Source organism: Seriola dumerili, unplaced genomic scaffold, assembly GCF_002260705.1.
Source record: "Seriola dumerili isolate Sdu_G_001 unplaced genomic scaffold, Sdu_1.0 BDQW01000025.1, whole genome shotgun sequence".
Lineage (NCBI taxonomy): Eukaryota > Metazoa > Chordata > Actinopteri > Carangiformes > Carangidae > Seriola > Seriola dumerili.
Window position 1 is genome coordinate 22,932,474 of NW_019174280.1, and position 25,331 is coordinate 22,957,804.

Below are 25,331 nucleotides of genomic sequence, written 5' to 3' on the forward strand. Positions count from 1 at the left end.
CATTCAGGATCATTTCCTGAAGAGGACTTTGATCCCCTGAAGTTCCTGAACCTCCCTGAACTCAGGAAGGACAGCCCGGCTACAAGAAGCGATATTTCCTGTTGTGACATAATGTAACTGTGTGTGTGTGTGTGTGTGTGTGTGTGTGTGTGTGTGTGTGTGTGTCAATTCTGCCATAAAAAGATGGACAAAAGTCAAAGTCCCTTCAGACATCAGGAGATTGCTGTTTGGAGAGACCTCCACTTGAATGAAAGACATTTCATCCAGAGAAGAACTACAGCGCTCACTGTGAGAAGAGTAATTAATACCACAGGTGTTACACAGGGCACAGGCTGCATGCAGGTCCATAAAGAGACACTATGGGACATAATAAAAGACAACATGTGCCCTTGTGAGTGAGAATAAAATGAGCATAATAGTGATTTCAAAGCAGCTTCAGCACAAAAACAAGCTCAGGACAAACACAATAAGCACTGAGAGCTCTTACATAATCATGCAACACAGATAGAAACCACAGCACTGGCCGAGCTTGTTCCCTGCATCCAGACCTCTGAGGATGCCACATTATCTTTCATCATCGCTCAGGCAATAATATCACAATGGCCAAACCCACCACCCTCAGCTTTTTTTTCCTTCCTAATGCAAAGCATGTCCATTGATTCTTCTTCCCAGGCTCAGCAGCGGCAGGGGTGCATGTGGATGTGTGCAGGCCGCAGCCGTGCTCGTATTGTGAGACCTGACATATTGGTGCTGCTGCTGCTGTACAACAACACAGCCTCCCATGTCATGTACGCACCAGTGAATTCTCCTCGCAGCTGCCAAGCTCTGTCCCTTCTGAACTCCCTCCGATGTAAAGAGGCTCGTGCTAAATGCTCGTCCTGCTCGCTCGAGCTGTCTAGTCACAATCTCACGCCGAACCGAACCCCGTTCAAAATATGTGAGAGTTTGGGATCGACTAGCTTGTCAGACACGCACACACGCTATGAACAATGAATCATCACTTTTTTTATGATTCAGGAGAGACTTCTCTTCGATTCGGCATGAATATAATCCACAAATTAGCACCATACCTTCATAATCCAACTTTTTAAAAATTCTGTTCGCCGGGTGATTCCGCTGTGTTCTTTCGCGAGCACAGAGCCGTTGGTGGCGATAGCAGCGCCGGTCAGTGTATTAAAAAGTTAAAAGCTCTACTGAAATTAAGGGAGGCACGGTGGATTGTTTATAAGCCGAATTATACAGTGGCTACTAATTATTCAAAATATATATTATGCCATATATTCGACAATACGTGCCACTAATTATCGCCAAAATAATTCAAATTGACGGAAGTTTGAAGGAAGTCTGGCGTCGACTCCTCCTAACAAAGCTTGACAAATCCACCAACGATTTCTGCCGTTAAAAGCATCAAGGTTTTCACCGCTGAGTGCAGGAATGGTAGAAACCAGGGGGCTGGTGTGGTTTAGAGTAAACTGCTAGCTAAATCCCAGTCGTGTGAGGGATTTGTCTCACAGCTCTCAGCTCTGTGTTGACGGTTTTCCTCCTGGGAAAGCTCCAGTGTGTGTTGACAGCCTCCCCGTGCTGCTGGCTGCTAGCCCCGGGACGCTGCTGTGTGTTGTAGCCCGTCAGCTAGCTAACATCACGGTCTTATTGCGATAAATTCTCCCCGGTGCATGTCGCCGGTGCTACCTACCTCGTTTGAGTGTAAGCTCCCGGGACTCCGCAAGCTGCTTTCTGGGAAACTGTGTTTTTTCTTTTATTAAAAAAAAACAATATCCCTGAAAAGAGGTGCACGTCCACAACCGCAGCCTTCCCCGCCGGGTGTCTCCAGATGATCGGTGTCCGCTCCGGCAGCCTGGGCCACACTCTCCCCCGCCCTGCAGCCTCCGATTCCCGCAGCAATCCTGGGAAACTGGCCCCCGTGACGTCACGAGATGGGTAAATTAGTCTCCGGTGGGGCGGGTGCCCCTGCAGGGGGCGCTGTCCTGGTCGTGAGGGGGGAGTTTGTTCACGGTCTGCTGAGCAACAGGGGCATCCAAGGTGGGACACATGAGCCCCATTAGCCCTGAGAGCTTCCGGATCCTGTGCAGGTAAGATTTTAAAGAGAGAGAAAAAAAAAATCACTTTCTTAAAGGAACAGTTCACACAACAATGTGTCTTTAAATCAATAATAGAGGTGGGCAGTACCACAAGATTTGGTTTTAATCCAATACACAGTAAAGCCAAGGCCAGGATCACTGACACCAATACCAATATAAATAGTTTTTATTGATAAAAGCAGCTAATGTACAGTTGATTTACTGCACACAGCAGCAGCAGCAGATGCAAATATTGCAGCTCTAAGAAAAGTGTTCACGTGTCCAGGAAGTGTTGTAAACTGATGGATCCTACTGCCACAGGTATTGATACTCAAAATAAGACTTTATATCAGGGAGATCGATCTAACCACACCTAGATTTACTTTAAAAAGTAGCAAAACATCAATTCATATATACAATAACAATACATGTTGACTTGTCACAGCAGGATAAAGACAGGTGTGGACACAGGACTAGTTCACCTTAATGGAGCGAATTTGACTTTAATTTCAGTTAATCAATTACACTTGTGCTTTTCCTGCCATGACAGCGAGTCACCTCCTGACCATCAGGACAATCATTTCAGGTTCAGTTTTCTGGGACAAGAGGAGCCAGGGATCAAACCACAATCCCTGACATTAAAAGGGACATGTCCATGCATCCATTTTAAATTTTGCAAAAAAAGTTTATAATAATAAATTAACATTTAATTGAGCGCCGACTTCTCTTTAAATTGAGCATATATTTCAATAACATCACTATTTTTCCTGCAATTAGCACAGGAACTTCCTTGGAAATAATTTGAAAATAACAGATTTACTTGCAAAGACTTGTAAAGAACATAAACACAAAAGAATCTCATTATTTTTATCTTCACAGTCTCATGTTGGCTGCTGGCGTATGTGACACTGAGCAGTAATACCTTCAGGAAGGTTGAGGATTAACTGGGATAATGTCAAAGACGACAACAATGGTGCTAATCTCTGTCTGCTGCTTCACTCACTGCCTCTCACCGTACACAAATGTGTTGGACTAATCATTAAAACATTAATGATTTATTAATTATCATGTCAAAGTGGGAAGGTGGCATAAGTTAATTAGTCAGTCAGTTAGTTAGTAATTACCCCCCCCCACCACCACCCCCATTGAGGTTTAATGTAAATGAGCTATTTGTAATTGCTACACAGCTAACGTTAGCATTAGCATTATCAGCTGTTTATCCACCAGTCTTGTCAAGAGCCTCAGTCAATGATGCATTTACAATACAAGCTGTTAGAATACGTCCTCTGAGCAGCGCTACTTCCTCAGGGCAGCCTGGACGCTGCAGCGACTCGGTATCGGAAAGTGACGAAACAGTCCGATTGGGCCGGGGCTAGCTGGTTAGCATGCTGACTTCAGTAGCCTAGAAGAAAAGATGTAACGGAAATAGAGGCAAAACAAGAGAGAGACAGCGCTCAGTGAGTAACTGAATGAAGTTTGATGTCGAACTCACAACGTTTCTTCTAGACTGGTAAGTAAACAGCCGTAAATGCTAAAGTTAGCTATGTAGCAATAGCAAATCTTACAAATAGCTCGTTTATAAATTCCTTCTTTCATTAATAAATGTTTTACTAAAATATGCTTTGTATCATTTTAAAGTGGAAACAGACAACTTTTCACTTTTAACGCCCCCAATGTTTCCAAGTGGTATTACTGTTGCTAAGACCAAATCGCAACATGGCGACCACTGTCGGCATGGTTACTGTCCAGTGTCTATTTCCACTTTAAAAGGTACATTCTGGGCCTTGTTCAAACCTACTGACACAACACATTTTCAGTGGTATCAAAAGGTCATCACAAGGTCCATTTAGTGGCTGGTCTTGAGCTTTCAATCATGTGATGCAAGCTTCTTCAAAATATGGGGGTTTGCTCAGTAGCCCATAGCATTTCACAATAATCAATGTTCGACTGTTTAACAAGGTTTTTAAAGAGACAAAAAAACCTCAGAACTAAGGAAACTCCATCCACTGATGAAGACCATGGAATGTACATGAAAGCCCTAGAAAAAAAAGCTAGAAAGTTAACCTAAAGTTAATATTATTTTTATCAAACTGAATCACTGTTGTGTGTGTGTCACAGGCAGCGACGGAGAGCAGCAAACGAGGGCATTGACTTCCATAAACATCACCATCCTTACCTCAGGCAGTTAATTTATATTTCATGCTTTAATATTGTGAGTATTCACCGTAACGAGCTCCTAAGTGGGAAGACAAAACACATTTCAAGAGTCATGAATGTTTCAGTGTCCAGTAATGTAACACTGGCTGAGTCGTCTCTCGCTGAAAGAATGAGCCACTCGACGCCAGACTGAAAGCCGAGAGCAGCGTTTCATAAGCAAACACCCGAGACCGCAGGAGACACATCTGCATTAAGAACAGCACTCACCTGTCTGCATTCACCTTCGCCTCCTTCATCACCTTGTCGCTGCCTTATTACCAGACAGTAACGCTGAACATCGTCCTGATTCATATTCAGATTTATGATTAAACTTATCAGAGAGAATCAGTGTGACATTTACTACTTTTACAATCTTAAAATTTAGATTTCTTTTTATCCCCTTAACCTCAGTTCAATTCAGACCTGGTTAACCTAGCTTAGCATAAAGACTGTAAACAAGAAATGACAATGACAAGAAATTCACAAATACACCTACAACATCTCTAAATTTAAAAGTTTAAATAAATCTAAACTTGGCAACAACCACAGCTGACGTTAGAGGTTAGACCTGACTTATCTAGTACTTCACATACAGAGTATCTTCTTATTCTCCTTTTAAAATATTGACACGACTCTTAATCCCTGACCGAGGGGTGGAGCCCTCAGCTGGTTTCACATTCTGGTGTCGGCTTCACAATAAAGCTGCGTCCTGATTAAAGGGCGGGAACACTTTAAATCCACAGTAAAAAATAAACAAGTGCTAACCAGGTAAGTTTTCTGGTTTACTGTTGAGTAAAAATAGTGGTGACTGCCCAAAAAAAAAAAAAAGAAAAAGTTTTTATATCAGATGTAACTTTAAATTTACATTCATAATTACAGAAATGTGTTTTTCAACATTTATCCTGCTTCAATTTGTTACATTTTAATTATTTAATTTAACTTTTCCAGGTCCCATGTTGAATTGAATCTGTTTTTTTTGTTTTTCTTCTTTTCTTTTTTCATTGTGTGAATAATTATACAAGTGTAATAAGATTATTAGGTTTATAACAGGAGAAAAGTTTAATCAAATCATGTACAGTGTATACAGTAGATGTCATTTTCTTTTAAATGAGTGCTTTCTTTTATGTGAAGCACTTTAATGCTGCATCTTAAGTTATCTGTAATTTAAAAAAAAAGAAAGAAAAAGATTTCTCACGTAGATCTAAGTTTGAATTCCTTCTTGAGTAAAACTGTACGTAAAACACTTTAATGCTCTTTTATCTACGAGTCTCAGGATTTGGAAATAATCACAAATGTATTCAAGACTTTTCCAGACCCCACACACACACACACACACACACACACACACACAGTCTCAGCTGTATCCATGAGTTTCACAACATGAATAAAAAGCTAAGGCAACAGAAGTGCTCTTGCATCTAAGGTTGTTTTTAATGCTGAAAAATTTCATCCACTCCACATCGAAGAGACACAACAAGCACTGAACTACGTATGTGACTCATGAGCCGCAAATCAACTCTCTGAAAAACGCGTTTTTCTTTTCCAGACGGTGGAACGTTAACTTACAAATAACAGCAACTGTCTCTATGTTCGGGATTATTTTTGTCTTCCTCTACACAGCCTGAAAGCATAAAAAATAACGATGCAAGAGCCAAACAGTATCTTCTGCACAGATTCTCCAGGAACGAAGAACATCTATGAAAACATAACTTAATGGGTCACTGTCATGAATGAGTCAGAAAACAGTAAATTACAAAGGCAGCGGAAAAACTCCAGCATATTTACAGTTCATGTTTTATTCAATACAAATTTAAAGGTGTGTTTGATGTGTGTGGTTAATGGAGGGAGTTTAGGACCGTTTCAGACATGTCGAAGTGAAACCAGCAGCGTACAATCAGGTTCAGCCCCTCCCCCCCCCCTTCTACCCGCTTGGGGGCGAGGAGGAGGAGGAGGAGGAGGAGGAGGAGGGTTGTGGGGTCGTTTCAGGGGCTGATGGGTAGGTTTGGCGGCCGGCCCGTCGACCCAGAAGTCTCTTCGATCTCCGGCTCCTCAGGTGAGCCGGGCGGAGCCTCGACCTGGTCGGGCTCCTCCTTGTCCAGTTCTTGTTGAGCCTGAATCTTCAGGATCAGATCCTTGATCTCCTCGCGCTTCGTCTTCATCCGTTGCTGAGGAAACCACTCGGACAGATTCACCGGCAGATGAAAACTGGGAATCGGATTCTGCACGGAGAAGATAAAAGAAAACGGGTCATTTCTTCATGAAACCAGGAAGGTATGGAACTCCGGAAGGGTCAGTGTCAAAGGATCAGTCTGGAAATGGTCCAGATTTTTCTTACTGTCGACGAATCCCATGGAAAGACTCAATGAATTGATCTACAAGCACCTGTTATCACTAGAGCACCAATATGGATTATTCCGCCACTGAAAATAGTCCCCAACGAATGTTCTAGTTCCTCCTGTTTGTCCAGCTGCTTTAGGAAACTACTATTTTAAACATAATTAACCAGATTTCTGTTTTTTTAAAGCGTTGAGAGAGACAGTAACACACTGTTTGTTTTAGTCTTTAATGAGAAAAAATACACAAACACCTTGTCCTTAAAATAAGAAAAATAAAAAAATCAAGACATTGTGAATGTTATTTCAAAAGTGACACTGGAATTAAAACAGTTTTTTTAAAATTAAATAAATACTTGTATAATGACATCAAAGGTTGGTTTTAGTTTTTTATTAATTTATGTCACAATTTACTGGTTTATTTAGACTTTTTTTTCTTTATTATTTAAGATCATTTTTTCGTTACGGCGTGTTTATTTGATATTTAACAGTTTGTCCGTCGTCTTCTGCGTCATGCGTGAAGAGAAGTTCATGAGCTACATAAAGTTTGTCTTTAGTCTTCCCGACAGTTTTAATGGTTCATTAAATTTAAAATCACTTTATGTGGGAGGGAATGATTATTTTAAGTTCCTGAGAAGAACGACAAGACTGAAAAAGTTCTGCACTGAGGGAATAAGAGAGAGAAAGAAAAGGAAGAAACCTGTGGTGCTGATAAAATCTCACCTCGAAGAAGCTCTCCACATACTGCAGGATGTAAACTCCACAGTCGCTGAAGTTGTCCTGCTGAGGCACACGTGGGCTGGAGCCCTTCATCACGTCCTTCCCAAAACTCCTCTGAGTCCCTTTACGCACCTCCCACTCCACCTCCAGGTACCTAAAACAAACGCACACCGTTTCAGGCAGAGTTCTCCTGATACTCCAAGAGATAAACTTCACTTCAATGATCTAAAAACCAAACTAACTAAACGATTATTATTATTATTATTATTATGAGGACATGAGGGTGCAGAAGCTACACAGCTGATCTGAGACCAGGTGTTCTGTTTACAGGATGGATTTACATGATGTGGTTGAGAAAAGGAACATGAAGTAACTGCAGGCTGCAGCTGAACTCGGGGGATATTTTTAAACTGTCTTTTCCTCGGTGCTGCACTGACACACCGCCTCACCTCCGCCTGCTGCACCAGCTCTCTCTGCTTGTGTTTATTTTGTGTCTTTGATGCATCTTATTATGTAACTCCATCTCCTATTCAGTCCCAGAGAAGCTCATTTCATGTCTCCTATTACATCAGTATTATAACTCTTGTGTGCTGCCTCGTCCCGCCTCCAGTTTCACATGCGCTCTCATTGGATGCTGCTCTTTTCTCATCTTTTTTTTGGCTCCGATTCAAGCCTGTTTTGAAAGTGTCGTAGTGCGCCCTGGCCCTCAGTCTCACACCGTCACACCCTCATGATGTGTCAGCTGGTCTGTGCAGGTGCAGCAGCAGGAACTCACTCTCTCAGAGTCTTCACCACAGTGGACCGGGCCGGGCCGCGCAGGGAGTCCATGATGAGAATACAAGGCCTGAGGAGACACAAGAGTTCAGTCTCAGGAAATGTTCGAGTTATTAAAGTGTAAAACCAAAGACTGAGGAAGACTGACACTGCTTCTTTTCAGGAGCTTTAAACTTGTCAATATGTTAAATTTGGGAAAAGTTTCTGCATCAACTAAAAAGAAAACTTCCGCATTCAACTGCAATATTTCAAGTCAGGAAATATTAATCTGAGCTTCCTGAAAAAGTACAAACAACAACAAAATACAAACAGCTTTTCCCAGAGTCTGGCAAATCAACCTGCTGAGGTGAGTGACACTCATGCTGCTAACTGCAACAACTCTACATAAACGGAGCAGCAGCGCCTCCTGCAGGTGCAGAGCCAGAGGTGCATCCACTCACTGTCTGCAGAGGCTTGGTTTGGACGCCAGAACAGACGTGTCAGAGGTGAGAGTGTCTTCAGCCAGAGTCCCATCCTCGCTGCACTCGTCCTGGACACACACACACACACACACACACACACACACACACACACACACACACACACACACACACACACACACACACACACACACAAGTCAAATCATGTTTAGCTTTTTAATCTTTTCATTTAAAAGCTTCGTGATGAAGGGCAGATAAAAAACAAACAGTTGAGGCACCTGACAGGAGCTTTGGTCGTCAGAGAAGGTGAAGGTGTCGTCGTCTCCTTTTCTTGAACTGTAACAAACACTGATTCTGTGCAGCTCGCCTGGAAATGCAGAGGAAAAATGATCAGTGTTCTTCTTCTTTGTTATTTAAATTGTACTGTTTTGCCTGCATCTGTTCATAAATAGTTTTTATTATGTTTTCTATGTACATGCAGGTCGCTCTCGAAAATGAGATTTCTGTCTAAATGGGAATCACCTGAACAAATAAAAATGTAAATAAATAAATAAATATCAGTAAGACAATATGACCACTAGATGTCACCAGATCCCACACACTGCTCCTTCAAATTAAAGTGGCAACAATTTGATTGAAGTCAGGAACCGTCAGACAAAGATCAAAGATCTGATCAGGCAGATAATATTGATCTGAAATGCTGTGGACACGTCCGTCAGGTGCAGCACTACAACCTGCAGCAGCGTCAGACGGCGACTCACTGGTGTATTGTTGCTCTGTGTCGGCCTGGCCGTTGCGGGACGTGGTGGGAGGACCGGAAGGCTCCTGTACGCCGTCTGTGAAGGCGGAGTTCTCCTTGGCGAGGTCGCCGTCCGGCTGCCCGTCTCCAGACGCCTCGGGGACGCCGGGGGACGGCTGCTCCGAGGAGCTGTCCAGCCCGTCTTTGTCCGGGGACAGAGGGCGGCAGTGGTCCGGGATGTTCTCCTCCGACGTAGGGTCGGCGGCCGAGGGGGAGGCTGGAAACCGGCCTTGGTAGAGCGGGTTGTGCTCGTACATCGGACCCTCCAGGCCCGGGAAGCAGATGACGGCCAGGTACCAGTGAGCTCTGACAAAACAACAGTTAACGTTTAGTTATGAGCCTTTATTTAAAAATGGAGGACGTCAGTCACGCTCCGGGGGAACTCACGACTCGTTGATGGGAACAAAGATGAAGTCCTTCTGGAACAGGTCCACATGCCGAGTCCACGTCTTTACCCTGTTGTGCTTCCTCTTCTGGATTCTGGGAAACCAAAAGACATTCAGCAGTGACACATCTGAACGTGACCCGACTGTTAAAAACATCCTGCGCCGCCGCGGTCGCACTCACGGCAGGTTCGTCGTGTCCGGAACGTTTCTCCGCTCTCGCTGGTTCAGCCTCTTGTAGAAGAAGGAGCTGAACACGTGGATTCTTTGTGCATCTTCTTTTTTCAATTTCTCTAAAACTAAATATCTGAGAAACGACAGAATGAAAACTTGACGTTTCCCCAAAGAATAACACACAGATATTTGTTTTTTATTGTGTGTGAGAGGAAAATACGTACTTTAAATAAAAGTCTATGATAACGTCGTTCAGGAATTCTCCATCATTAAGGCAGTGGAGGTCTTCATTAGTGACTGATATGCCACCTTTGGCTGGAGGAGGAGGATACACCATCAGTCTGGAAGACAAACAACAACAAGAGTTAGAAAGAGTCTCACAACTCGTTTCTAACGAGTTGTGAGAAATAATCTCCTACTTCTCAGGTTAATAAAAATCCATCAGACGACGACGAGTCACTCACTTGATGATTGGTCCGGAGAAGGTGGGCTGGAGGTCGGTCATGTCCTCGTCTTCTTCTTCAAAGTACGTGCTGGTCTGCTGGCGGGTGGCCATCCGTGTGCGTACGGGCATCGCGACGGGCGTCACCGGGGCGACCTGCGTGACCTGAGTGACCTTGCTGACCGGAGACACCTGGGAGATTTTGGGAGGAGTTTGTATTGGCTTCGTCTGCAAGAGAGCGAGCAGTGACGACGACTTGTGAAGTAAATCAAACAGAATCGATCTGTTTTTATTCTCCCCCGAAATTTTCCCACAAATTTGGTCAAAATTAAAACGATGCAGGAAAAATCTGAACCTTAATTTTCACATGAAAACAATCCAATTCAGAACGACTCCAGCCTCTGTCTCCATAATAAACCTCCCTGTAACTATGGTGTGTGGGTTTTATTTTCCCTGAAGCTCGTCTCCTCAGGCACCTCCCCTCCCCTCCAACCAAACACCTCCACCTGACCCATTTCAAGGTCACAAAAAACAACAATTTCTAAATGAATACCTAAAAATATCACAGTCTGTAATCTGCAGCGCTGCACAGTACAACAGGAAGCAGTGAGGTTACCTTACAGTCTCAACTCAGGGGGAAACAGTCACAACAGAGCTGGAGGCTGCTGCTGCTGCTGTGACCCAAAGACATTTTTACACCTTGTAGAACTTCTATATTTTAAGATTATTAGTCTGAGTTGTGTTAATAGTTGTCTCTGTTTTAAAGCTTAAATATAACAAATGAACTGTGTATTGTCTCTTTCTGAGGACGTCACCTGGAGCTCAGACCAGCGTCTCCACCCAGCGCTCACCCACCTTCTCCTGCTTCTGCTTGGTGGCCTTGTTGTAGTTGACCAGGCGGATGTTGGCCTCTTCGAAGGGCAGCTTGGCCGGGAAGTTGCTGAGGTTGTTGGTCCTGCCGATCTCGCCCAGGATGTCCTCCAGGATCATCTGCTCCTTCATCGCCAGCCCGTTCTCGAAGATCAGAACGATGTACTTCTCGTCCGACTCTGACGGCGCAGAGGAAGAGACGCAGAGTTTAACTTAGACTCGTTCCGTTTGATCCGCTAAGGTCCTCGTCTGTGTGACGGCGTGCGGGTGTTGTGTACTCACGGTCCCCGGCGCAGTCGTACCACTGCCCGCCCTTCTCCTCGGTCATGTTGAGCTGCGTGCGCAGGCGGGTGCACTCCTCCGGAGTCGTCTGGAAGAACAAGACGGGAAGCTTTCGGACGCTGCACCACTCGCAGCTGATCAGCTCCGACGCCCGCAGACACACCTTCTCTATGGTGTCGCGCTCCGGACCTGACGGCGAACACACAGCAGGTCTGAGTCAGCCATGTTTTTAAAAACACACAGAGGAGGGCGGCGGCTCCTCCTCTCAGAAACAATGATTTAGGTTTTTAACGTAGGAAAAATACGAGATAAACTAATCTTTATATGTTTTGTTTTGTGCCATTTTTCAAAATAAATGACAAAAACGATTAAAAAAAATACAGTATAAAGCAAAATAAAAGTCTAACAGACACTTCTATAACGTGATTCTACTATTTGAAGTGCCAGTATGTTGACATGAGGATGCATCATTACTGACCAATTATTCTAATTTAACAGATGCCATGCATTTTTGTAAAAGGTTATGACACCAAATACGTGATTTTATTTTGTAGTAATGACCAAATAGTGACAAAAAGTCGAAAGATGAATCAGTTTGGTTGAAATTGAGTCACATGCTGCAGCGTCTCTTATTTTTCTTGCTGGTATTTCAGTGTTTGTGCAGCTTCTCTACACACAGAGTGTGTACACGACTAATCTCTGCTGACCAGCACGAACAGGAAACTGCACAGCTGCATCTTTCTCAAACAGCAGACGGCGGCGGCGGCGGCGGCAGCGACAGCGTTGCCATCACACTCCACTGATGTCTGATCCAGCAGCTCGGCACACTGAGCTTTATTTACCGAGTTCATTACTGCCGGTTCGTACCTTCAGTTTCCAGCTGGATGTGGTCGATGGAAAACTGAGGAGAGAAAGAACAAAACAAGCATTTATTTTTTATTTTTTATTTATTATTTCCATTATTTTTTTTCTGCCAAAGTCTTGTTTTTTTTCTGGACTTAAATCTGTTTTCAGGATCTAAAGATTTTGGTTGGTCATTTTCTCTTTAATACCCCACAGTCGATGGATGAGGCCTTTATTTGCCCCACGTTAAGATCAATTCAGGGCTTGGATTTCTAATTATTATTAGAAACAAACTTGTTTGTTCAATATATTTGTTTTGTAAGTTTTAGATTTGTTGATTTTACATTAAACAGTGGCCTTGTTTGTCGGGTTAATGCGCTTTCGCTGCTGTTTACAGATGATAAAAACTCAGCACTTCATCACTTTCACATTAAAAGCCCTCTGGCAGCTCAGATAACATAATCCCTTCACTTCCCTGCAAGGCTTTAATTGTGAAAGTGTAGAAAAAAAGCAACAGCAGAGCAGAGAGTCTGGGTCATGAACTGGCTGTCACTTTGTTTTATTTCTTTTTTGTTGCATATTAGTGGTAAATATAAACAATATGTTGAATTTACCAAATCAACCATTAAGATGCAGGTATTATTTGAGACGTGGTGACAGTTTGAGAAGAGGATTTATGATGCATAAATCATATATATGATCCGGTTCCAGATCCATAACCTTCAGGTCTTTGTGTTATTGAGTCTGGTGGCCGTATTTTCAAAATAAGAGTAATGAAATACTCACGACGACGGGCTTCGTCACCATCCTGCGTAGAGTTCCTACTCTTACGCTCCGACACTCCAGGATGATGCTGTCACACTTGCTGGACATGAATTTGGGTTTCTTTGTCCTCGGTGAAAACTGCTCGGGGGGCTGATTTCCAAACTACAAAATAAAATTAAAAGAAAAAAAGGGAGAATATGTGACTTGAGGGACGGGTACGTGGATCCTTCTCACATCGTTTGTTTCGCTTCGCTCCACAATCAAATCTAGTTTATTCATGAGGAAACACAGAAAGTGGCTCAGTGGTGATGGATGAGTGAGTCAGAGTTTCTGTTCCCGGGGAGCTCACCAACACTGAGGACGCTCTGAATAAAATATATTCAGCTTCACATGATTAAATACGTCTTTGATTAGAGGGAAACGCCTCAGACTGAGTTTTTACTTCTGAAGCGAACTGGACTTTTGAGGTGGAGGAGGGTCAGCTGACTCCCACCTGATCCTTCATCCGAGCTCTCCGCGGTATCGTGATCTTCATGTTGACGTCCTCGAAGAACTCGGTGTTCATCTCCGGATCCTGATCTCCGGCGCTCTTCACCGCCGCCTCCACTCTGCCTCCGGAGGGCGCCGGCGAGGAGTGGGCGGAGTCCGCGGGTCGAGGGGAAACGCTGTCCAGCCTGTTGACGCTTCCTGTGCTGGCGTTGTCGGCCTCGTCCTCGTCGTCGCTGGACAGGACGACTGCGGAGGGAACAGAGGTCAACAGAGGTCAACAGAGGTTTGAACTGAGACGGGTTCTGATGAGGTTCTGCTGGTTCTCTCATGTGTTTACAAATTTCTAAGACATAATTCAAACTCACAAACACAGACTTGTTGTGAACAGAAACACGCTGAGCGAAGGTACGGTGGCCCTGAAGCTCAACAGCACTGCAACTTGGAAACAGCTGGAAACACATCTGTTGTTGTCAAACTGATGAAGATGTTTTTCTGAATGTGTTTAAGTTGCAGTGCGCTGAGCCCTCTGGGCCACCGTACAAAAAGCTTTATTAACCAGCTCAACAAACCAAGTCCCCGTCACCTGATCCCCCGTCACCGTTTGTAGTTTGATGCAGATTCGAATTAAAATTTACAATTAATCAACTGAATAAACTAATATACAGCTTTATGTTCACATATCAAAAAGCCTTTGAGCTTCAGATACAGATGAAAAAAAATGTAATTAACAGAGTGTGGACAAAACGAACCTTCAGAACGTCTGTGGTTGTTTTAGACGATTGTGGACAAAGTTGTAAAATCAATGATCAAGAACGGTTTATGTTAATGTGGAAGTTTTCTATGTTTTTTTTATTCATTATTATTTGATAAAATACTTTGATGTTTTTTAAAAAGGTGTTTACACTTTACTAGTTCACCAAAAAAACTAAATCAAAAAATAAAACCATCTAAAATTAATTTCTAAGATTTTCCCCTCAGTATAACTTCCTTATATCGCACATATTTGTTAGTCATTTAGTAATTAACTATTGAGTCTATGCATCGAGGTTATAATGCAACTCGTCTTGAATGTTGTACATATTATTTTACTCTTCCTGCAGCAGCGACTTCATTTTAAAACGTTTCCATTCATCAGGTTGAGCTGATCAAAGAACTGTGTCCTGAGTCCTCGCTCATCATACGAAGCCTCGTGTGGAGGATTCTGATTCCTGCCACAAACACAAACCCCGACCTGGATGAGGAACGTTAACAAACAGCAGCTGCAGCTTTAAGTTCAGAAATAATCTGATTTTTGTGTCTTTTGTTCTTTCACTTAAATTCAGTTTCTTCTGCTTTATACTGATGAAGCTTCTGGGAACACAACATCACCCCGACACTCTGATGAGATTTCACTTTTTTTACTGGACGTATTCATCCACTGAGGTACTTTACTTGTATTGGTGGAATAATTTCTGCTTCTGCCATTAGTCCTTGAAAATGGACTGAGAGTCGAGACCAAATGAAAAGCCTTGAGACGGGCAGCGGCGTGTCTGATGAGGAACTGACAGGCTGTCACAACATCCTCCCAGCTCAGCCTCTGCTCTCTGTAGCAGCTCACAGACTCTCGGGGTCGACGACACGCCTTCCACAGCGATGACTGTTTTCATTTAGCCGAACACAGGCGCTCAACACTGCGTCACCCTGCGCACTTTAGATACCGAGGAGAAATATGACTCAAATGTCACAGGAAAGAAAAGAGAGGCTCATCGTGACGAGCAAGTGTCTTTACTCAAATACTGGATCAGATCTGAGCCACGTCTTTCTGTCTCTGTTTCAATTTCTTTACTTTTTGAGCCATTAAATGACATTTTTAAATCATGAATAACCCTCATATTCTTCAGTCTGGCTCCTGAAGCCTGACTGCAGCCATCAGAGTCAGACGGCTGAAAACAGTCCAGAGCTGAACTGAACTGAACTGAACTCTGGTTCATCTCCACCAGCCGTCAGAACCTGGAGCCAAACACCAGACAGACACCAGAGATCTGTCAGCATCGAGTGTTTTCACTCACTGCCTCATGTCTAATGTGTCATGGCAGGTGGTTGTTGTGATTTTGTAGATACTTAGAGCTTCATACAGATTTATACACGGCTCTGCCCGACTGTATATTCACATATTTAAACAAGTGCCCTGTGGAGTTTTCCTGTAAAGCTAAATTTATGTTTAAATTCTCACCAAAATCTCAAAAAACATATGAAAATGATTTTCTAAATGTTTTTAAACTTGATGAAATGTGATCCTGCTGGGTTAAAGAACTATTTACTCGTGTGTTGCTGCAGATCCAGATTTCAAAAACTGTATTTTTGGAGCTTTAATAGATAGAACAGGTTGTTTATCACTGTATTTGATGCTGATGCAGATTGGAAATATCTACAGTGATTTGGAAGAACCTGCTTCCTGTTTCAGCGCGAGTCATTTTAAACGACTTGATCATTTCAGATTCATTAATACTGAACATTAGTTCCTGTAGGAAGAGCCGAGAGAACACGTGATAATATCTTTGTATTGTGTGTGAAATAAAAAGCATCAGTTACCAAACGAAAGGCAGCGAGCGCTGACGTCACTGGTTGTTCTGTGTTGTTGTGTCATCGTTTACGGCCAATCAGCATCAATGTTTCAGTGAGGTCGACTTCACTCGTTACCAAGTTTAAGACGTTTTCAAACTTTCCTGAGAACAAGATAAAAAGTACTAGAGGATTTCCTTCCTCAGTCTTTACTCACTGGGGTCGTTGAGCTCGTGCTGCTGGGCCGCCGCCCTCTTCCCTTTGGGGGGGTTCCTGGCTCCGCAGCAGCTCGACGTCCCGGCTAACAGAGGCGCCCTGCCGTTGTTGAGGGGCAGCAGGGTTCCTCTGCTGGTGGTGATCCGTATGGGCAGAGTCTCCCCGCGGGGCGCCCTCATGGTCGTGGAGAAGCTCCTCTGCAGGCTGTTTGGTCCGGGGGAGGGCTGGGATCTGATGGGGGGTCGGGGGGTCGGGGACGACAGCGTGGCCTGCTGACAGGGCAGCAGCGCCGCGCCGTTCCCGCAGCTCTGACACTTGCTGCTGTCCTCGCTGGGCTTGTTGCACTTCACGCACACTGACTGATACATGGTCGGCCGGAGAGGCTGCCGGAGAAAAACACTTGTTTTTTTCTTTTGTATTTGTGTCTGTGTCCACGTGATGCGGCCTGATATTCTCTCTTTCAGCTATGTTTTGGTCTCCACCACCTCCTGAGAAAAACATCTGGCTACATGCTAAGTGTCGCTAACTCTGAAAACACAGGAAGACGCTGGTGTTCGACTGATGAACGAAACAGAAACTGTGGCATAAAAACAAAAGGATGAGCTAAAAGCGGTGATCAATCATTTACTGCTTCTATCCTCATCATTTGTGCCAACACATGGTTATTTTTCATTTCTATTGGATTCTGTTAATAATCAATAATACAGTTCTAAAAAAGAAAGCATTAAATCTGCTGCCGCTTCACTTTCAGAGACAAAGGACGCTCTGTGATTTTCCCGCTCAGGACACACAGGGAGACTGTGTTTGATTATTTCCCGGACATTTATTTAACTGCAGTAGAAGGAGGAGGGAGACACAGAACGAGTCTGGAGCGATATTTAGGGATGGAAACGTGGACGGATCATTTGGTCTCTATTCTAATTGTATATCATAATATCTGAGGGTCCCATCTTTGAGCTTTAATTGTTTAAATACTTCATGTAGATTTATTGCCACCACAATAAGGATTTATGAATGGTTTATAACAAGTTTATTAATTAGCTTGTTAACACTTTATAAATCATTTATAAGCTGTTATAACACAATATGTAATAATAGTGAGCCCATGTTTCTCTGTGGTGTCTCTGTGTTTCCTCCATCACCCGGAGTTTGTAGCTGCTGCTTCATCACGTTTGTTCAGTTACTAACAATGAACCACCGTCATCATCTTCGTTCTGTTTGTTTCATCATAATTGTCTTAATGTGAAGCGTAAAACACATCATCAGTTATTAACGAGTTACTATGAGGCTCCTTGTACCAGTTATAAATGGTGGTAAGAGTAGTCAGCATCAACTTGATCTCACCAAATAGTGAGCCTGGATCAATGTATGAAAAATGTGTTATAAAGTTTATTTATGATCTATAAAGTGTTAACAACCAACTCAATAACCTGATCATAAACCATTTATAAATCCTTTGTCAGGGTCGACTTATTGTGCAGCGGTAACGATTTATGAGTCTTAATTTGCTGCGTTTAAACAGCAGCAGGTAATTTAATTGGCTCATACTCACTTTATTTGAAGCTGCACTTTTACAGCTTCATGACTCACTGTGTTTATCATGGTGCTGATCAGCTCTGTGTGATTCATCATTCTCCACTGGAATAAATGACATATTATTACATCATAATCTTCTGGATTATTTGAAACCAACTTTTTTCCCTTTTCTTTGAAATCATGAATTGTGAATGAATGTCATGAATGTTTTGTTGTTGTTGTTTATTGTTTGTTTTCTGTGACGCGACCACGCGGCCGGTGAAATGCACCGACTCTCAGCTTTCTTGAAAACGAGACGGTTCGTCCTGTAAAACAATAACATTTGTTCAAATTCCACTGAGTCAGATGTTGTAGATTTGCTTCTAGGAAAAAAGAAATACCGTGGCGTTGCCTGGCTGCAGTTACAAACTATCGTCGTGGCAACCAGAACGTGTCAAGTCGGAGCTAGTCAAGACAAAAAGGGAAAGTTTGATTCTCAGACGGAGGAGTCGACAGTCAGGTCTAGTGTGAGAGTTCAGCCTTGATGACGTTGCGGGGTTTCTGGGTAATGGAGTCCTAACCTCTGTGCGGCTGCTGCTGCTGTGTGAGCGGGGATTCTCTCACCTCTGCTGCTTTGACCTGCGAGGGGAAACTACAGCAGCCCTCCAACGGCTTCCTCTTCTGCTGGACGCGGCGCTTGATGTTCAGGGTCCCGTCTTCTGAAAAAGGGTTCAACCATAAAAAGAAAACAGTCAGGGCCGTGAGTTTAGAGATACAGATGTGTAACGAGCAAACGATCCCTCTGCACAGCTGGACAATCACAGAATGAAGCGGGTGCGAATGTTGGATCCACAGTTTTGGTTTTGGAGGTTTTTCCTGAAGCTACTGAACCGTCTGACGAGAAGCATTAACCTTAATGCACAGCCTCTCCTCAAACTACATGACTGCAGACATTATCTCTCTCTCTCTCTCTCTCTCTCTCTCTCTCTCTCTCTCTCTCTCTCTTTCTCTCTTCCCTCTTCTTCTCTACTCCTCTCTCCTCTCTCTCTCAATCTCTCTCTCTCTCTCTCTCTCTCTCTCTCTCTCTCTCTTCTCTCTTCTCTCTCTCTCTCTCTCTCTCTCTCTCTCTCTCCTTCTCTCTCTCTCTCTCTCTCTCTCTCTCTCTCTCTCTCTCTCTCTGGGCCTTTTGTTACTCACATGTTTTATCTCTGGAATAAAAACAGAAACACAGAAAGTGAACAGCCTGATTTTTTGCAGCCTGATCCTTCTATTCCTGATCCTGATATTCAGGGAGTTGTTTCAGTTACAGATCCTTTATTAGCCGGGCGAGTGTTTCATAAGCTCTGCTCCCTCAGCCAGGAGCTTTGAGGATTAATGTGGGAGGCCTGAGATCTCCTCCCCCCTCCTCCCCCCTCCTCCCCCCTCTGGCAGGAGCAGGGAGGAGGTTCAGCCCAGATCTGCAGCCCTGCAGACACTGCTGGCTGTCACACTCATCATCACATACACAACCTGCTCACACACACACACACACTTTCCACAAATACACAGATACCGATCAGAGCTCATCACACAGACACACACTTCTCTCACAGATGCTGCACACCCACCACACACACACACACACACACACACACACACACACACACACACCAATGATCCAGCAGGAGGAACATGGTGTACCCACTGAAACACAACACCAGCCATCTTCCTGTGATCACTGCCATCCTCCTCTCTTCAGAGCAGTTCAAACAGTTTGATAGGGACTGTGTGTGTGTGTGTGTGTGTGTGTGTGTGTGTGTGTGTGTGTGTGTGAGAGAGAGAGAGAGAGAGAGAGAGAGAGATCAGTGACTGGTGGGCAGTACCTGGGATCTCCGGACAGGTGAGGACGATGCTGTCCACTTCTACAGCCTGCTGTGTGGTGGAGAAGTCGCTTCTGCAGGAGGAGAGACGAGCGTTGGTCAGTGGAGCTGCACATCCAGCAGGGAGGTTTCACAGTCAAGATTCAAAGTTACAATCAAGTCAAACTTTCAAGGATGTTTCAGGACTGTGAGAACCCTGAAGGTCTGAACATGTAGCTGGAAAAATGGATGTTGATAATGTCCGACAGATGCAGCCCCCCCCCCCCTCCCCTCCCCCGATCTAAAACACACCGGCTTCTTTCACTCTGCAAGTAGAGTTCAGTCGCAGCTGGCTGCTGTGTGATGTTAACAATTTAATCAATTTATAGATTAGCCGATCAATAGAAAACTAATCTACAATTCTGATTAAAATATCGATTGTTTCCAGCTTCTCTCTCCTGAGCGTGTTTGTGATTTTCTGCATTTGTTATGATTATTATGGTTAGTCGAGTCTCCTTTGCCTCTGGGAAATTACATTTTTTTTTTGTCATTTTATGCCTTTATTAAGCAGCTGACAGTGAAGACGCAGCGAAGCTCCCTGACTGGGCATCTACTGGGAACGGTGAGTTCATGGTTTGGTGCATTAATCCTGTATTTTTTCATGGTTTTCTGATGTTTTACAGTCAGAACTATTCAACCAATAATCAAGAGATGAATGTGAATTACGTTTCTACGCATGGTGATCAAAGACGACGAGAAACAAGAACATTCTTTGTAAAGAACAACTTGTTCTCTGTCCATCTGACAATAAACCTTTGAAAGAATCTTTAATAAATCAAGAGATGAATCAAAAACTGGTGGTTGTGGATCTAAACCTCGAAGGGAGAACAAGATATTCAAGCAATCAAAGTCAAACTGTCGTCATCTTTTGTCATGAGAAGCAGCAAACTGGGTTTCTGATTCAAACAAACTCGACATGTATCTGAGCCAAAGACCACGGGACGGACACAAGGTGACACTGAGCTCCAGATCCTGTGTTTCAGCACAGCATGAAAAAAAAAGAGCAGAGCATCTGTTCACTTCGGAGCTGAGGCCAGGTGACCAGCAGCCAGAGGAGAGCGAGGAGCTGAAGGTCCAAACCGCTGAATGACACACGGTGCCTCGCTGCTGCCTGTTCGTTTCACTCACAGTTAAATGTACATAACTTTGTACAGAGCAACTTGTTCTCCGTCCATCCAACAATAAACCTTTAAAAAAAGAATCTTTAATAATCAAGAGTTATAATCATCTGCAGCCCGAGGCTGGAGCAGGCGATGTGGACCTGCAGGCAGTGTGGGGAGAAAAACCAAAAACCAAAAACACTGCGCTCGTCCATTAATCTTTTATCACTGACTTCTGCAAAGACATAATGTAAACATTTCATTCAGAACAAGCAAACACAACTGGACTGCAACTTTGAATTAAATAAAATCTATGAAGAAACTGACCTTTATTTACAAAGACTACAACATGAAAAAGTGACTACTGTGAAATTTTCAATCTTTTATTATCTTGTATTTTTCATTAAGGCCCATTTAATCAAACTCAAAGCTGTTTCCATGTTGTCTTCATAAATTCAGTTTCTATTTCCACAGAGCTAATTCCACCTGCACAATGAGTCACATCAGGAATTCAACTTCCACCTAATGACGTCAATCCTCCATAAATAAACTCCATACTTCCCCTAGAACTGTCAAATTAAAAGCCTCGCCGCTCACACCATCTGCAAGCTTTTAATGTGAAAGGGTACGGCGGCCCTGAGAGCTCAACACACGGCAACTTCAGAAATCACCTTCATCAATTTGACGACACGTGAGCTGCAAACACTCACAACACAACCGGGTCCGTCACTTTTTAGTGCCCCCCCCCATTATTTGAAATACTGGCTTTTATATGAGAATTTATGGCACATAAATACAGTATGTGTGTATATGATAACAACGTCACTGTTTTTTGTGCTGCCCGTGTCAACCCACTCATTTAGTTTGAAAATATCTGTATAAATAAAGTTGTAGCAGCTTCAGGTTTGACCTGAGGCGGGAGGTGATTGTACATCTGCACGTCAGGTCGAGCCACCGCAGACGTAGAAGTAAGCACCTGGTTCTACTAACACGCTGCTAATATAATGTGGGAGGTTGCTTTTTGTCACAGTCATGCATAAACTGAACCTCACACAACGAAGGAAATGGAAACCAAACTCCAACCCCAAAGTATCACAGAGTCCAACAGAGATTTCTGCTGACGCACAAACAGAACCTGAGTGAGATGAAAACACAGGAGGTTCTGGAGACACGAGGCGGGAGTGAAATGAGCTCCGGTCTTAACTGGTTCACTGTGAGGGCGGCAGCCGGATCAAAGTCTTACCTTTCCTTCAAGTCGAGGCTGCTTGAAGGTAGAAATCAGAGAGGGAAGTGTCTCATTAATCAAATCAACTCGCGCCGTAATTCTTCTTTTTTTTTTTTTTTTTACACAGCAAACCTCAACAGGACCAGAATCTCATCTACCAGAGGATGAAAGTGATGAACCGAGGTTTAAATTCTTTCATCTGCATTTAAGAATCATCTGATACCATCTTTGTATCATCTGGTCCAAGTTGATTCACTGTCATGCAGTTTTCCTCTTCTACATGCTGTTAGACTTCATGTTTTACTGATTTCATGCAGTCTGTGTAATCCAATTTAACTTGTTTTATTTATTTATTATTTTAGTATTATTCCATCTTTAATGTTTTTAACAAGTTTTAAGTTCATGTCTCTGGTGCATCTAATTTCTTCATTGTAAAGCGCTGCATTTGCTGCATTTGCTGTAAGAAACGTTCTATAGAAATAAAGTTTATAATTATTAATTATTACTACACCTTCCACGGAAAGGCCAACAATACGACTGAGGATATATAAACTCAAAATTACATGAATTCATTTCCTTTTCCAGAGAAACGATTCACTGTGATTTACACAGGAACATTATCTACGGAAAGATAAAATGATGGAAACCACTGAACTCGTTTTTTAAGTTTCTTCAGAATAAAAGTAATCCAGTGATAACTGTCTGTACATCAATGGGTAAACTGTTAATTCTTAATTTTATTTCTAATGATTCCTGTTTGACAAAATGCAAATAAGTATCAGCTAAAAACCAACCAGGCTCCAGTCTTGCCGACAGCGAACCAACTGAATCCATGGCAACATTATATTTCCTGTTTACACCCACTCATTATGTAGTTCCAGAAATTAGAGCATGATAATCCTCTAAATAGAATTAAGAAGCCGAAGAGCAGTGTGAAGTGGGAAAACAGAAAATCAAATCTTTCTTTCCCTCAAGATGAAAAACCAAGAAGCAGCAGGACGGAGCTGAGGCGCTGCGTCGACCCGCCGCGTCTTACCTTTGGACTGGTTTCCTTATTGCAGAGGGCATTTGTGCGTGCTGAAAGTGCCGCCCTTGTAAGACGATTCCCTGTGACGGCGTGGGGCTGATGATGAAATAGTTGGTTCTGTTGGGCATGGGGGAGGACGTTGCTACTGTGAGAGGGACCTCGCTGCAGAAGGAGGAGGAGGAGGAGAGCGACAGTCAAACACACTTCAGCCTGATGGAAAATAAACCTGTTGACTTCAAAATGAGGCTCAACGATCGATAAAAATGATGATTTGTCCATTTAAGTCTCAGGTTTTGTCTCTTAGGCCACATAACTCCTGATTGGTGGAGCCTAAAAGGAGGGGCGGTGCTACTCTGCACATTTTCAGGTATAAAAACATAATAAATAAACATATGTCTGTTATTATTTAGATTCTGTGTTCTCTTAAAAAAGACTCTGTCAAAGTTAAAGCAATAAATACAGCATTTATCTTTAAACTTAACTTCTTCAGTGGTGTTTTTTGTGCATTTATAACATTTCTAATATAGTTAATGACATACTACCATTAATTTGAAAAGCTTGATAACCAGTTTCATTATAAACATGGCATTTGCTCAACTGATAGAAATATATAAATGCAGGAAACAGCTCTCACATTCACCTGACTGGACTTCATGAGCCTGTCGTGTCTGACGATAGAGTAGCTTATTATAATTTTGTTATGTGGGAAAAACCCACAGACTATATTTCCCAACCAGCTGGACATGTCGGAGCTGTGAAACAACAGCGCAGTGAAAAGCAGCAGCAGCAGCAGCAGAGTTTGTGTAAACAGCACATACTGTACCTGAGCTTTTTGGGTCCCAGCTTGTTCAGAGGCCTCATGTGATTATTTGGCCGGTTTTCATACGTTCTCAAGGGATCAGAGGAAGTGAAGTGCCTAAGGGTGGGAGACTGGAGAGACGACACACACATTAATAACACAAGAGAAGGAAACTAAACCTACACTCATGAGCCCAAACGTTTTCGCCACCCCTACAATAATACTCCATCGGTCCTCAGAGTGGCGCCAAAACATCTCCGACCCGCCAAGACAGGGACTCCACAAGACCTCTGAAGGTGTCCAGTGGGATGTGGCAGCAGATGCTTTAAATTCAGTCCGTTTTTGAGGTTTTACTGTCATGAACTGATGTTTTAGTTCAGTTTTTAAAGCTCCTCCAGTGTAAAGGTCTGTGTCCATGTGTAGTGTGATTATAGATCAGCTCTAGCTTCTATATTAATACTGTGAAAGTATCAAAGCCTCAGTCCACAGAGAAATGCACACAGCCTGTATTCAGAAACTGAGCCTTAAAACCAGCCGTCAGGACTTCTGGAACTTTGTGATGTCACAACAAAGCAGTCACCAAGCCCCGCCCACCTGGACCCACCATCCAAACCTTGCAGGATATTTGGTTTCTCTGAGTGTTTTTACCTGAAATCTGATATATTTTTATTGGATCAGTCAGAAAACAGTGAGCCAATCAGAAGAGAGGCTCAGAGCCTCCTCTCTTCTGATTGGCTCACTGACCTGTTGTTGCTAGAGCTCCAGAGAGAAGCCTGAGAGAGGAGATGTAAAACTACACTTCTTATGGAAACTAAACTTGAAAAGTGAAACGTGTAAAAAGTGGGACCTTTAAATAAAATGCTAAATGTGAAAAGAAATGTCACTGCAGTCAGGAGGAGTCATCCTCTGGAGAACATGAATGTCTGTACCAAGTGCCACAGGAAAACTTATCTCACTTTCACCGACATTGTTTTTTTCTTTTTAATCAGAAGTAACAAAACCCTGACGTCTCTGTAGTTTCCTGTTTGGTTCCACAGTGGATCATCTTTACACTCGTTTGGATCTCAGAGCAACAGACCGACACCCTGGACTCCCACACATTTACCCGACAACAACGACCACAGCAGCAGCAGCAGCCTTTGAAAACGACTCCCATGGCGCCCCCAGCAGTGTTAGCTCACGGACTGCTGGGGTCCTTTGGGTGCCATCGCTCTGCAGCACCAGGCGCCAGCCAGGCTCCGGCAACGCCGACACCGTCTGCTGGGCTGATCGGAGGGAGCCGCACGGCCCGCTGGGAGTCACCGATACCAGGGGTGAGAGTCGGGTAAATGAGGAGAGTGGAGGGGGGGTGGGGGAGTTCAGGGAGAGCGGTTTACCTTTTTCTCCTCGGGGGAGGTGGGCGGCTGCCTGTCCATGTCCTCCATGCTCACCACACTCGCACTG

The 25,331-nt window shown here is 43.5% G+C and overlaps 2 protein-coding genes across 7 annotated transcripts in view; both read right to left on the reverse strand.

Annotated features, from left to right (window-relative positions):
* LOC111240293 (unconventional myosin-VI-like) overlaps positions 1-1,890 on the reverse strand; it is a 108,797-nt gene extending 106,907 nt beyond the window's left edge. The window contains exon 1 of the mRNA XM_022770248.1: positions 1,694-1,890. The gene's annotated coding sequence lies outside the window, so the exon portion shown is untranslated. The remainder of the gene's footprint in view (positions 1-1,693) is intronic.
* A 3,395-nt stretch (positions 1,891-5,285) lies between these two features.
* The window catches only part of senp6 (SUMO1/sentrin specific peptidase 6), a 28,851-nt gene continuing 8,805 nt past the window's right edge, over positions 5,286-25,331 (reverse strand). For 2 of the 6 annotated variants that reach the window (XM_022770258.1, XM_022770262.1), the window contains 21 exons: positions 25,265-25,328; positions 23,913-24,019; positions 23,099-23,251; positions 19,702-19,772; positions 18,464-18,558; positions 16,326-16,707; positions 13,572-13,813; positions 13,100-13,240; positions 12,338-12,371; positions 11,471-11,659; positions 11,174-11,367; positions 10,341-10,546; positions 10,101-10,217; positions 9,887-10,009; positions 9,707-9,799; positions 9,282-9,625; positions 8,799-8,887; positions 8,542-8,630; positions 8,103-8,171; positions 7,331-7,481; positions 5,286-6,493 (listed from right to left, as the gene is read on the reverse strand). In XM_022770258.1, coding sequence (XP_022625979.1) covers positions 6,257-6,493; positions 7,331-7,481; positions 8,103-8,171; positions 8,542-8,630; positions 8,799-8,887; positions 9,282-9,625; positions 9,707-9,799; positions 9,887-10,009; positions 10,101-10,217; positions 10,341-10,546; positions 11,174-11,367; positions 11,471-11,659; positions 12,338-12,371; positions 13,100-13,240; positions 13,572-13,813; positions 16,326-16,707; positions 18,464-18,558; positions 19,702-19,772; positions 23,099-23,251; positions 23,913-24,019; positions 25,265-25,328 — 3,190 coding nt within the window. In that variant the 3' untranslated portion in view covers positions 5,286-6,256. Of the gene's footprint in view, positions 6,494-7,330; positions 7,482-8,102; positions 8,172-8,541; positions 8,631-8,798; positions 8,888-9,281; positions 9,626-9,706; positions 9,800-9,886; positions 10,010-10,100; positions 10,218-10,340; positions 10,547-11,173; positions 11,368-11,470; positions 11,660-12,337; positions 12,372-13,099; positions 13,241-13,571; positions 13,814-16,325; positions 16,708-18,463; positions 18,559-19,701; positions 19,773-23,098; positions 23,252-23,729; positions 23,779-23,912; positions 24,020-25,264; positions 25,329-25,331 lie in introns of those variants that run through there. The other 4 variants (XM_022770259.1, XM_022770260.1, XM_022770263.1 and 1 more) reach the window with 4 other exon arrangements.